The 13,317-nt window shown below is 39.7% G+C and overlaps 1 protein-coding gene across 6 annotated transcripts in view; it reads left to right on the top strand.

Annotated features, from left to right (window-relative positions):
* The window catches only part of RBM33 (RNA binding motif protein 33), a 95,793-nt gene that overhangs the window by 56,572 nt on the left and 25,904 nt on the right, over positions 1–13,317 (top strand). For all 6 annotated transcript variants that reach the window (XM_048950321.1, XM_048950322.1, XM_048950324.1 and 3 more), the window contains exons 14-15: positions 594–881; positions 7,730–8,368. In XM_048950321.1, the coding sequence (XP_048806278.1) occupies positions 594–881; positions 7,730–8,368 (927 nt within the window). The remainder of the gene's footprint in view (positions 1–593; positions 882–7,729; positions 8,369–13,317) is intronic.

Genomic DNA, 13,317 nt, shown 5'->3' on the forward strand with positions numbered 1-13,317 from the left:
ATAGCATGTCTATCTTGTACCTTTTTTTATTTCAGTAGCCAGTGTTTTCTTGATTTGGCTCCATTAAGAGATTATAAAGATTTTCCAAGAACTGTCAGTAAAGGATTTTGGAGGATAAGTTTGCGTTATATTTAAAACTGCAGATAGTGTGTGACTGTGTGGGAGCCCAGTTCTCTGACACTTGCTTTGGTTTGAAGACCTTTCACTGCAAATAAGTGTTCTGGTTCACATGGTGCCAGTAATGTCCTGTGAGTTTGCAGCATGTTCTGTTGGGGTGACACAGCAATCTGTAGCAGTGCTCAAATTATTGTGACTGTAGTTGAGAAGAATGATTTTAATTAAGAAAATAAATCATAGTGAAGCCAATTTCTGAGAAAGGTGTTAAATAAGTTATTGAGTGTTGCTGTTAATTAAAAAAAAAAGTTAATATGCTTATTTTCATACTTTCTTCTTACATTAAAAACACAGTGCCATTTTGAAAAGTTTTTTTGTTTGTTTTTGACAAACAACGAAGTTGTGAAAATCTGAAACAGGAAACACTTCAGTCTGACTTTAAATAGAAGCCTCACATTTTTTTCCTTTCTGCTTTTCAGAGCACACCCTCACAAAATATTGTCAAGCGTCCAAATCAGCAACTACAGCCAACTGCTCCAAGAAATAGTAACTTGCGGGAGCTGCCCATAGCACCGTCACACGCTCTGGAAGTGAGCAACAACAGGCGAACCTCTACTCCAGCTGCTCAGGTCAAACCCATTACCAGCACGATGTCTGCCTCCAAGACTGTAGCTAGTGGTGGAAACTCGCAGGGAAGGCCTGAGATGAAAGCTAAGGCAGTCACACCAGTGGGCCAAGTGAAACCAGAAGTAAAATCAGAACCAGAGGTAAGACTCTTAAAACTTTTCTGGTCTGGCTTGTGAGCTGTAAGCACACCTGATGTACTGCTCATCCAGCATTTTTTTGTTGCCACTAGAGGCCTCTCTTCTGAGTTGCACTTTCTTTAACGCAATAGCAGAAACAGTTTCAGTTGACAAAAAAAACCCAAACATCTGAGAGGTTGGCTGGGCACTCTTCATGAGTGAGAGAATGAGTAGCTTTGCATTGATAGTGCTCTTAATACTGAATGTCAGCAAGTGCCAAAGGAACATGACAGCATGCAGCCTGTATGATTTCTGAGTTTCAGCTTATTTTGGACAAGATTGTGAGTCATTATAGTTTGGTTGCTCATGAAACTTGTCTCAGGGACCAAGTTTCCTTCATTCAACTTCATCAACTGTTGAAAGCTTTAATTGGGATAATACTTTCTTCCCTTTAAGCTGCTGCTGATTATTTTCACATCTTGTTCTTGAATTAGTTACGACCATTCCTAATTTTCACAAATGTGGCACAAAAGAAACCCATAGCTGGCGGTGTTTGACCTTGTATACAGGAGCTTCTCAACTGGAATAAAAAATCCTTTGTCCAGTTTTTAATTTTGATAGTTTCTGAAAAATTTGCTGAAGTAATTTCCTTTACCTCAATTCAGTTTCCTGGAACAATCAAAGTCACAGAAAATGCTTTGCCTCTTAGGAAAGTCTCTGTCTTTCAGGCTATTAGTAAAGGAGCATATTGAAGGCCTCTGCAAAGGACATTCTCACCATCTAAAGCATCTTAGAGTCTCTTAGTATTTCTGTCATGGAGCACTTTGGGCATTAGTTTGGAAATATCTCTGACAATATCTGGAAAGCTATCTTTGAAAGAAGTTTGCAATACCTGTTTCGTATAAGTTATACTTTCCCTTCCAAAACAGAAGGAAAGAAGTGTTGCACTTGAGAAAAGGATGCATCTCCTGTAGTGTTTAGTATTGTTAATCATACAGGTAAAGCCTCTGTGGGTAAACTCAGCAAGTACTGAAAAAATGCATAGAGGTTTTCAGGGTGGACCAAGAGAGAACGCCTGTGCTGCAAACAATGCAGTAGCAGTTGTCCTTCAACTGTGCCACTGCAGTAGTATTTATTGGTGCCATTTATTCTCGTTTTCACAGACTGAGGATTGCTGCACTAGTAACTTTCATTTTCAAGCACATAATCGTGTCTCTTTTTGTTGCATTGTAGTTTATTAAATTTCTCATTTAGCCAGATTGCAGTGTTTTCCAGCATTTTGTCTTCTTCTAATTACCTAACTTTTTGTTGATTTTGGCTTTTCACTGGGATGAGAAAGAGTTAAGTTATGTCATCTCTTCTAGCTGTCTTGCTCATAACTGAATTGGGCAGGTTATTTTGCAAGTGTCTTCAACTGGAAAATTGAGACTTTTTTTCCATCTCTGTCCCTGAAGAGCCAGTGGACATGTTTGTGAATGCCCTGTAATTCAGGGAGCACAAAAATGGCAATATTGTGTTAAGTGTTTTCCTCATCTACAAAACAAAGGTTTTGCAACCAAAGTGACTAGAAGACTAAAAACTGTTTTAGATTTCTGAATAGCATACTTGTGTTCTTGTTCCTATGCGACTGGAAAATACCGGCTTCAATGCCTTTGTTACTTTCCAAGATGTGAACTTGCATGTCTTCAGTCTGAAAAATCATTTTTACAATGAAATTGAGAGGTATATAATGGCTGTGAGTCTAATTCTGCTCGTGCTGAGGTCAGTTTAGGATGAGAGGAATTAAGGTACTTAAGTGCTTTTGTGTTGAAGAGAAGGACAAAGAAAACGCAGGAAGGTGACATAAAGCTTTCTAGTAGAAACTAGATATTGGAGGTCAAAGCAGGAGAAAAAACTAGTAGAGCACAATCAGAAGTGTGCTGATATCACAGCTGGTATTGCAGTTGATGTCCCTGCTGTGGACAACCTTTCCATTCTACCAGCAAACTTTGAAGTGGGTGTTTATTTGTTGGGTCTTATTGGTAGTTGTTTTTTTGTTTTGTTTTTTATAAACTCTGAGTATGGAAAATAGTTGCTGTATGGAATTATCAAGCAGATGTGTCTAAATTATCTTTTCTGTATTAAGCTCCTGAAAAATTGTACATGTATAAATTTGATGTTTTGTTCTAATTTGAGTAGATTTGGCTTCCAGATTTTAATAATGGTGCTTTCTGTCTTGTTCTTTGAAGATTGTTCTTGTCAGTCTTTTTCCAGTTAGAAGATCATAGTATGATACTCAGACTAACTTGTAGCAGCTCTGGAGTACTGCGTCCAGTTCTGGGCTCCCCAGTACAAAAAAGACAGGGATCTCTTGGAAAGAGTCCAGCGGAGGGCCACGAAGATGGTGAAGGGCCTGGAGCATCTCCCCTATGAGGAAAGGCTGAGTGAACTGGGTCTGTTCAGCCTTGAGAAAAGGAGACTGAGAGGGGACCTGATCCAGGTCTATAAGTATCTGAGGTGTGGGGGGCAGAATGGCGAGGCTGGACTCTTTTCAGTGGTGAGTGTAGACAGGACAAGGGGAAAGGCTGAAGACAGGACAAGGGGAAACTGCAGCATAGGAAGTTCCGCACAAACATGTGCAAGAACTTCTTTACAGTGAGGTGACGGAGCACTGGAACAGGCTGCCCAGGGAGGTGGTGGAGTCTCCTTCTCTGGAGATGTTCAAGACCTGCCTGGATGCCTACCTGTGCGACCTGGTGTAGGGAACCTGCTTTGGCAGGGGGGTTGGACTCGATGATCTCTGGAGGTCCCTTCCAACCCCTACAATTCTGTGATTCTGTGATACCTTCTTAGGGTTTAGGAGCTACTGTCATCAGTAGCGTAAAATGGGTGTTGTGTATTTAGCTGCCTTTATTTAAGGTACTTTATGATTTTGAATGGCAGCCAAAAGATGCTGTAATTTGGATTTGCCTTTACCTTTTGTGAAGACTTGTAGTAAATTACTGGACAAATGATGTTTCTAATGGTACAACAGAAAAAAAAAATTCCTGCAAAAAACAAACCTGCAGAATACACAGATCTGTGTATATCCTGCCATTTGGTTGTACCTATTTTGCTAGGGAGATGGATGAGCTTGGCAGCACGTGTCCTTGTTCTTGATTGCAAATCAGGGCACTTGCAGTATTCAGCTCTTATGGCTCTGCATTTAATTCTAATTACTAGTAATAAAGCCTGCAGACCTCTTAAAAACAATTAAAAAAAAGTGGGATATTTGAATTCACTGTATGAGAAACAAGTCACTGATACTAGGACTTAAATTGCAGTAGGGAGTGTAATCACGTGTTTTAGTTTGTCTTTTCTGTCTTTTGCTCAGCAGTGCCAGTCTGAGCCTTCCTGGAGAATTCAGGACTGCTGCTTCTCTTACTGCTGTTGCTGAGCTAGACTCACAAAGGCAGCCTGTAACATTTTCTTTTGGCACTTTCCATTAAAACCTCTGAACATTTAAGGCAGAAGAAGAACCTTGTAGCTAAGGTTTGGTCTTCCCTCCGAACCACGAATGTATTGTGTTCAAGAACACAATCTCTGCTTCACAAAAACAGGATGCTAAGGGAACTGCTTTGTTTCTCTCACTTTGTGCTCTTCTATTCTTTTCTTACTTTGTACATAAAAGGAGAAGCCAGAGAAAATACACGACTTCTTCATGTGGAGTTTTCTACAGAAAAATGGTGAAGCGTCTATGGAGTTTATCTGGGAAAAAGCTACTCTGAGTTTTCTTTCACCTACAGATAACCTTGCTCTTGGCAGCAAACTTCCAAATGCAACACAAGCTGTGAACTTCACAACATCTTTGAAAGATCTCTACTTCTTTTGTCAGTGGTTTGTTTGTTTCTTTGGGTGGTGCTACTGCTTAAGGAGGAATGTGCTGGGGTGAAAATCGTTAGCAGCAGCCATGACAAACCATTTCCGTCTTGATCCAATGCGCTGCCTTGCTAGTTCAGTCTACTGAAGCTCCTTAAAATGTAGAAGAAGAGATGCTGTTAAAGCTGAGGGTGCAGAGTGTTCAACTATCTCCATTTTCATCCTGGTGAGAAGTTTGCTATCATTTCTGAATCTGTGCTGTTGGTTCATTCCAGAGCTGGTTGCAATTAGACCTGACTCCTAAGGCAAATATTTTGTTAATGATCTCAGTATCTTTATATTGTTTGGTCTTCCCTATCCTAGCTGCAAGGATATTTTACTAAGAACCTAACTGTTCTAGCTACTTGCTTATGGAGATGAAGAATTTAGGCCTACTTATAGCTATTAATGAGCTGACCTTGCAGTTGTCATCTAACCTCAGAGTTCTTGGCCTTTCATTTCAAAACTTGCCCTTTAAGAAGAGGTTGACTTCATAGCATCCTTATAAATTCAATAAGTAGGAGTTGAGTTTGTGAAAGGAAAATTTCAGATTATAGTTGAGATCAAGTAGCCTGAAGATCTTGCTAAGCATTCATCAAACTTAACATGTGTTGCTAATACAGTTTGCCAGTTGTCCTCTGTATTTAATACTAGTGTAGCTGAACCCAGTTCATCTGCCCAAGGGGTTCTACGTGGACATACTGATCAGAGTGTTTGGTCCTTTGCCTGCCAGCAAGGCTTATTAACTGTGCCATGAAGTACACATCTCTGTGCTGCTTACTTGTAGTCTTTGACTTGGTGTTTTTTACTTTCCAGATCAGAATCTGTATCTTCCAAGGCCTTCAGAACTTGTTAGATGGGGCCATAGAGTTCCCTGATAATAAGTGCTGCCCTTTAGATATAGAAGGGTCTGGTCTTATGCAAACTTCTGCTAGCACTGACACCTTCACCTGTCTATAAAGAAAAAATATGCAAGGCTACCTCCAATGGTGAATTTGGTACTGGATCCTGGGGTTGATCAGACCCATTTAGGTAAAATGCAGAATACTTTGATCTAGAGCAAAGGAAGTGAGGAACAACATATTAAGTGGAACAGGTTTTCTGTGTGGACAGTTTCAGTAACGTCTTGCGCCTGCCTGAAAGCTTAATTTGTATCATCTGCATCATAGCACATCATCCTTCTCTCCGTTTTCTCATTCCATGAAGGCTATATTTAAGAGTCTTATTTTGCATTGTTTCTCAGGAGTTCTTTATTTTTTACAGCAATCTGGCATCTCCAGCTCTTGACTTTTTGATCATTTCAGTTTTTTGAAGTATGTTCCTATTTGTTGCCATCTATCAGCAAAGTTGTTGTAGTGATGGGTCACTACAACACCAGAGTCACAGTCTGAAAAGTACAGAGAAAAATGAGAACCTTTTGTCCTATGAAGCGTTGTCCTAAAAAATTTCAGGCTTGCTCTTGGAACTATGGATCATAGTTTAAAAAGAAAAATAAAATTGAGTTTTGTGTAAGTCTTTTTTTAGCCATTGTTTGGACTAGACTTTTGGTGTGAGACATGCTGCTCTTTCTCAGTCACTGTGGGAAAAATCCATGTCAGTAGATGCTCAGGAAAGAAGCAGTTCTTTCTGCAGGAGTCAAATGTTTAGGATTTGTGTATCTGGGTTCTGTGAACACAAACTCTGCTCGGCTTTTATATTTGTGAACTGTCATTGTGGTTGGATTTGTTCTATTGCTTTTCCCTACATTGAGGGGGGATTCTAGGATGTACCATAATAAAAGCCACGTGGAACAACAAAATCTCTAATTTCTCACTTTAGTTGTGTATGGGCTTTAAAAAAAAAAAGGCATTTATGTTGACATGATATTGCACCCTCACTAGTGCAAGGTGGACAACTTTTCACAGATTCAGCCTTTCAGAAATGTTCTAATGCTGTTTATGCAGTAGCTTACCGAAATGAGAAGTATTGTTTCCCTGAGAGCCTGTGTATCAGTAGGATTTGCCAGTAGGATTTTGTGCTCATTAACATTCGTAAGCAGCCTCTACAAGTCTCTAACCTAACAGTACAAACTGTTGAAAATAAAAAATGTATATTTAAAAAGCGTGCTTTTTAATTGTAAAAGAAAGCATGTGATAGTATTGTAAGAGCATCTTCATTTCCAGGGTGATGAGGATTTGCATTTCCTTGACTCTTGTCCATTTCTTGCAGCATTTCTTAAGAATCCATTTTGCCAAAGTTGAGGCATCTTCAGAAAGCTTACTTGGTAGTGTATAAGACTTACAGAAGGGTGTAGGGGTGGAATATTAAAGGCATTCTCTAAATACCATTAATATTCCAGCACTGCATTTGGCAACATTTTGATTCTGAAGAGAGTGCATGAGTTCAAGGTCAGAGAGATTGACTTGTGCTGTTCATTATAACCAATTATTGTGTGACAAATGAGTTTGAGATCAGGCTGAAAATTCTGTGAGAAAAATCAATAGTTCTAATCAGGGCCTTTCAGGTCATTTACCACCCTACCTTTTGTTACTTTGTCAGAAAAGAGCAAGATAAAACCTGTGTGACAGTGGGTTGCCTTCGTATTGTTACTTTCCATTTGAAACATATTTTGATATCTTGAATTATATTAATTTAGTTTAATTGCTTTTAGAAAGTTCTAAATGAATTCCAATTTGTAAGACTTAATTTTTTACTATTCTGATAAGATTTCTTAACTGGTATTATAAGCTCCATGTATTTTATTTTATTTTTCCTCTCTAGGAAGTATTATATCTAAGTCTTAAACCTGATTCAAGCTGTTTGTGTTTAATGAATAACAAACCATACTGGCAGATATGCTCTACTAATAGCCTTAGCTCAATGTCAGGGATAATTTCAGAAGCTCTTCAGAGACTTAGGCCATTATGACATCTTCTAAAACAATATTCTCATTCTATTTTGACCAAGCAAGGCTTATGCTGAGAATTTTCTAAATTAATTTGCATTTCCCTTTGTAGTATCCAGATGAAGATGAAGAGACTAGATTGTATCGTTTGAAGATAGAAGAGCAGAAACGTCTAAGAGAAGAAATTCTGAAACAGAAGGAGTTGAGACGGCAGCAGCAGGCTGGTGCTAGGAAGAGAGAATTGCTAGAAAGGCTTGCACAGCAGCAGCAACAGCAACCTTCTATGCAGCAATCCTACATGCAACAGGATGATGACTCTTCTGAGTACCCTACCAACGGCAATCCTTACATACCCCACTCTGGCTTACAGACCAGGCAAAATGTGAAAAACAGACTTCTTGTTAAAAAGCAAGATATGGTAGTTCCCAATATTCAGCCCAAACACACAGACTACTCGCAGGTTGGGGCTAATACGCAGTATCAAGGACAGCAGATGAAACCAGTGAAACAGCTGAGGCAGACCAGAACAGTGTCTTCCAGTCAGCCTCAGGCATCGCAGAAAGTGTTACAGACAAAACCTGCTGCAGCACCGCTGCCCACCTCACAGACTGCTAGAGTGGCTTCCGTACAAGCAAGGCCACAGGAGATGAAACCTGGCGTGAAAAGAACTGTCATGCAGCGGACAAACAGTGGTAGTGGAGATGTGCCCCATGGCGGCAGCAAAGTCAGGGTGATTAAGTTGTCAGGAGGGGTAAGTTTCCAAGGCTCATCTTGTGTGTGTGTGCTGTCATGGTTTGTTTCTGTGTGTTTCATTCCGTGTAAGTTCAAAATAAAAAATAGGCCTAAGACGAAGGGGGAAGGAGCAGATTTATCAGACTTAATAATCCATAATTTAGATTTTCAAAATTGTAAGTTACTAGCAGTTACTCAGGAGTGTATGTTTGCCATAATGCTTTACTGTCAGACAGTTATCACTGATACCATCTTTTTGAAAATAATACTCCATTCTTTTAACTTCTTTGTAACTTGAGTCTGCAAGACTCCTCAGCTTAGCTCATGTAGCTTAAGGTTGGTAGGTCTGAGCACGGCTCAGAGAAAAGGACTTATATGGCTGTTTGTAAGGTTCAGTTAAACGGCCAGGCTTTGTTCATTCATTAGTTGAAGCCACATAATGTAGTAGGGAGCAAACACTGGAAATAGCGTGACTTCTGTACTCAAGGGGAGATTGTTTTTGTTTTCTAGGGAAGCATGTTGTGAAGCGAATTCAAGCAGTATATTGGAGGGGGATGTTTCCTGCTAGAGGCTGGGTTTAAAACATTACCGTTTCACTTCTGCATCTAAATTAGATTTCCTTATCTTTTGATGAGGGGTCTGTTGTCTGTAGAATGTCCCTTGAGCACCAGTGTTGTGGATGACTCTCAATGCCAGCCTTGAAGGCAGCATGCATACTGAAGGTCTGGGGGTTGGTTAGAAAGTTTATAGACCAGATTTTCTTCTATCTTAATGAAGAGATGAGTTAATTTGTTAGGGCTCTGGAGAAACTGAGATGAAGGGACATGTTTGCCAGTATGCAATCTGTCTAGTTTTTATGTTGAGGAGGACATGATATTTTGAATGCTGTGATACAATGGAGGAGATTGGGCAGATTTTTTTGTATTTTTGGGGTGTTCTTGTGTTGTTCTTTTTTATGGTGGGTTTTTCTTTTTTTTTTTTTTTTTTTTTTTTAAGAAGAATGCTTCTTAAATTATGAAGAATGTTAATTAGAGGAACTTACAGAACTGCTGTAATGAAGTGAATGTCCTGTGTTAATAGGGGCTTCATGAAGCCTTGGAGGCTAGGCTTTAGTGCATAGTAACATGGAGAAAATCAAACACTAAAACCTTAGCTACTTGTATATAGCTCATAAGTCGAAATATGCTTAATACTTTCAATTGCATAATAATGTTTTTTCAAAATATTAACACAAAGGACGTTGTTGACTGACTAGAGCTGGCAACAACCTGACTTAAAGGGTGTCTGATTCCTCAGACATGGTAACTTAAACATAGAAGAAAGTACCAGAGGTTGAAAGAAATTGTTTCTATTGGGCTAAAAAATAATTATATAGAGATATGTCTGCAGGAATCCCAGTGGTTTACAAGAGGTATGACAGTTTTGTTATTCATTAATAATTGAATAAAGCAATCATGCACAACATCTTTTATTATGTGATGGAGCAAAACAATGCCAGTCACCACTGCATACAGCTCTTCATAACAAAAGGTTGTCAGTGCCCAAACTTTCATTTATAATGAAATAATTTTTATTGTAGTGCTCTGTTTTAGGAAACTTAGTGATTTGTTTCATATAAATCTCTTGGTAAACAAAAGCAATTAGCTTCATTACATTCATATGTAGCTTCTCTTTCATTATACACTCAGGCAGATTTGTTCTGTCCTTAACTTTCAGATACTGAGGTTTTGCCAAGGTAAAGCAGTGTCTTTATGTATTGCTTTCTGTTTTTTTATTTTTTTTCATATAGTCATAGAAAATTTCATTTTTCCTTCCCACTGTGGAAGAATGAGAGCAGGCATTGCAATTAGCTGCTTAGCGTTGATCAAGACGGTTGATTAATTTTTAATCATTTAGTGACAAGCTGAATCTATATGACTTTGTTTCTTTGACCACACAAGGAAAAAGAAAAAAAGAGCAATGTGGGGGAGCAATCTTGTCTCTTCTGACAGGATTTTAAAGAATTAAATGCTGTGTGGACTCTTAGTATCATAAAGATCGCATCACATTTAGTTTCCCTTTTAGACCCGCCACCTTTTAAATTTATTTTCACACCTTTTGTATGAACCCTAGATGTACAGCAGAAGCCAGATCTCTCTTGTGCTTCATATGGTTCCCTACCTTTGGCCAAGGAGGTGTTTGGTGCCTCTGATCTACAGGCATTGACTTGACCCTGCAATTAAGCAGCCCTGCTGTTGCTCTTGACTGTAATCACTTGTACCCCTTTTGCTTTCTAGAGCTCTTTTGTGCAGTGGTGTTTTTAAGACCCTTGTATGAGTGAGATGTTTGCGATTAGACACAATGCAGGTTCCTTTCTGAAGCTCTTGATTCATGTCAGTAAAGACTTGGAAGGTGCCTTTTCTATCTGCCTGCCAGCTGTAGTGCAGCATGGTAGTAGAGCTGTCAGCTGAAGAGCTGGCTGTTTTGAGGCCAGCCCTATTACAAACTTATCTAGTCCAAATTAACCTAGAACAGGAGCAGGTGGCGAGGGCTATTCCCCTGCATTCAGCAGGACCACATGTACAACAGGGCCTAATGGTTGTGTGCTGCTGGTGGCTTTTTTATTTAACAGTTAAAGAGATGTATTTAATGTATTGGTGAGATTTATGATGTACAAACGTCAGAAGAGAAAGGTTCATTTCTTGAGGGCAGTATCTTTCATGATCTAAGCTTCTGACTGTATTTATCTGTATTGCTGGGCATTGCAGTACTATTGAGCATCTCTGACCTTTCAGATAAAGGTAATCCTTGTTATTTAAGTAGGTAAAATAGCCTTTCATCTGTTTCTACAATGTTCTCTCTTGAGGATATTACTTCTTAAGTATTTTAACAGAATGGTAAGAATTACTAATTAAATTCCAAGAAATAATTTGTTCAGCTTATCTGATGTAGAAGCAGCCTTCATTTATGTCTTACTATACTAGAGAAAAGAGAAGTAGAAAATATTCAGTATTTTCTGTATACCAGAGCAAGTTTGCATATCAAGATGACTCATGTTAGATGTTGTGCTTTTTTTTTTTTTTTTTTTTTTTTTTTTTTTTTTTTTTTTTTTTTAAACAAATTGTCCTTTCCCCCAGAAAAAAATACTGGTATGTCCGTCCCTTTCCAGTACACCCCTAAGTTATGCAGGAATTTATGCGGTACAATGAATAGTTTTCCATTTAGATGTTATGCTCTTGGAAAAATGAAGCAGTGACAGATCTTTAGAAGATTAATACTTTGGATTGGGTATTTTTTTTAATTTTTTTTTTTAATTTATTTGAGGCTCAAGAAGACTTTTCAGAGTCTTCAGAGTCTTCCTTTCTTGAAATAGGAGTTCAGCATATTTGCTGAATATTTGTGATCCTATATGAACCTAATGGATTGCGTGAGGTTTGAGAAGGCCAAGTGCAAGGTGTTGCACTTGGGGACAGTCTGAGGTGTGTATACAGACTGGGAGAGGAAGTCATTGAGGGCAGCCCTATGGTCGTAGGACCTTCTCCTGGTGGGTGAGGAGTTGGCCGTGAGCCAGCAGTGTGCGCTTGCAGCCTGGAATGCCAACTGTATCCAGGGCTGCATCAGCAAGAGGGTGGCAGCGGGGAGAGGGAGGGGATTGTCCCTCTCTACTGCGCCCTCCTGAGGCCCCCTCTGGAGTGTTGCATCCTGCTGGAGTACTGCATCCTGCTTTCCTGCTGGAACGATGTGGAGTGGGGCTAGAGGAGGGCCATGAATATGATCTCCTCCAAAGACTCACTGCACTCTGCAACTTCCTGAAGGGAGGTTGTGGTGAAGAGGGATTTGGCCTCCTCCCAGGCAACGAGCAGGACATGGGGTAATGGCCGCAAGTTATACCAGAGGAGGTTTAAATTGGACATAAGGAAGAACTTTTTCTCTCAGAGAGTGGTCAGGCACTGGAATGGCTGCCCAGGGAGGTGGTGGAGTCGCCGTCCCTGGCAGTGTTCAAGAGGCGTCTGGACGACGTGCTGCGTGATGTGATTTAGTACTAATGGTAGCAATGGTGATGAGGGGATGGTTGGACTGGATGATCTTATAGGTCATTTCAAACCTTGTGATTCTATGATTCTATGAAAGACAGGGTGAGAGAGTTAAGCTTGTTTAACTGGAAGAGAGAAGGTTCTGGGAAGACCTCGTTGCAGCTTTCCAGTGCTTACAGGGAGCTTATACACAGGAGGGAAATCAACTTTTTACATGGTAGAGATAGGACAAGGGAGAACTTTTTTTTTGTTTGTTTGTTTTTGTTTTTTTTTAACTGGAAGAGAGGAAATTTAGAGCTTGGGGAACTTCTTTACTTGAGGGAATGTTGAGGCACTGGTACAGCCTGCCCACAGAGGCTGAGGATGCCCCATCTCTGGAGGTGCTCAAGGCCGGGTTGGATGGGGCCAAGCTGGTGTCTGATTTAGTGTTGGTAACCCTGCTTGTGGTAGGGGGCTTGGGGCTAGATTGTTTTTGAGATTCCTTCCGACTCGAGTCATTCTGTGATTCATACTAGGATATTTTACTAAGAATTATTTGTATTGACATATTTTACTTACAAAAAGTCTGAGATTTGCTTGGCTTGGAAAGGGGCCTGAACTCAGTCCTAAAGATCAGCTTAAGAATAAACAGTGAGTTTGTAGGCTGTTGTTTATCGGGAAGCGATGCCCAAATAAACCAGTTACAGAAAAACAGCAGCAAAAGGACCAGATAAATAGTTTGTTCTGCCTTGAGGGGGGATGAGCTGTAGAGCATTCCTGACAGATTTGTCCAGCCTTTATTCTGAGATCTCAGTTATAAAGATTTCTTTTGCCATCTACTTCAGTGTTTAATGTGTACTTTTAGATTATTGTAGATCAAGCCAGATTTTTTTTTTTTGCTACAGTTTTGTTATAGATGTTTCTGTCAAGAAGCAGAAAAATTATTTCCTTTTTTTGTGACCAGTTCTTTTTGAAG

Source organism: Lagopus muta, chromosome 7, assembly GCF_023343835.1.
Source record: "Lagopus muta isolate bLagMut1 chromosome 7, bLagMut1 primary, whole genome shotgun sequence".
Classification (NCBI taxonomy): Eukaryota; Metazoa; Chordata; class Aves; order Galliformes; family Phasianidae; genus Lagopus; species Lagopus muta.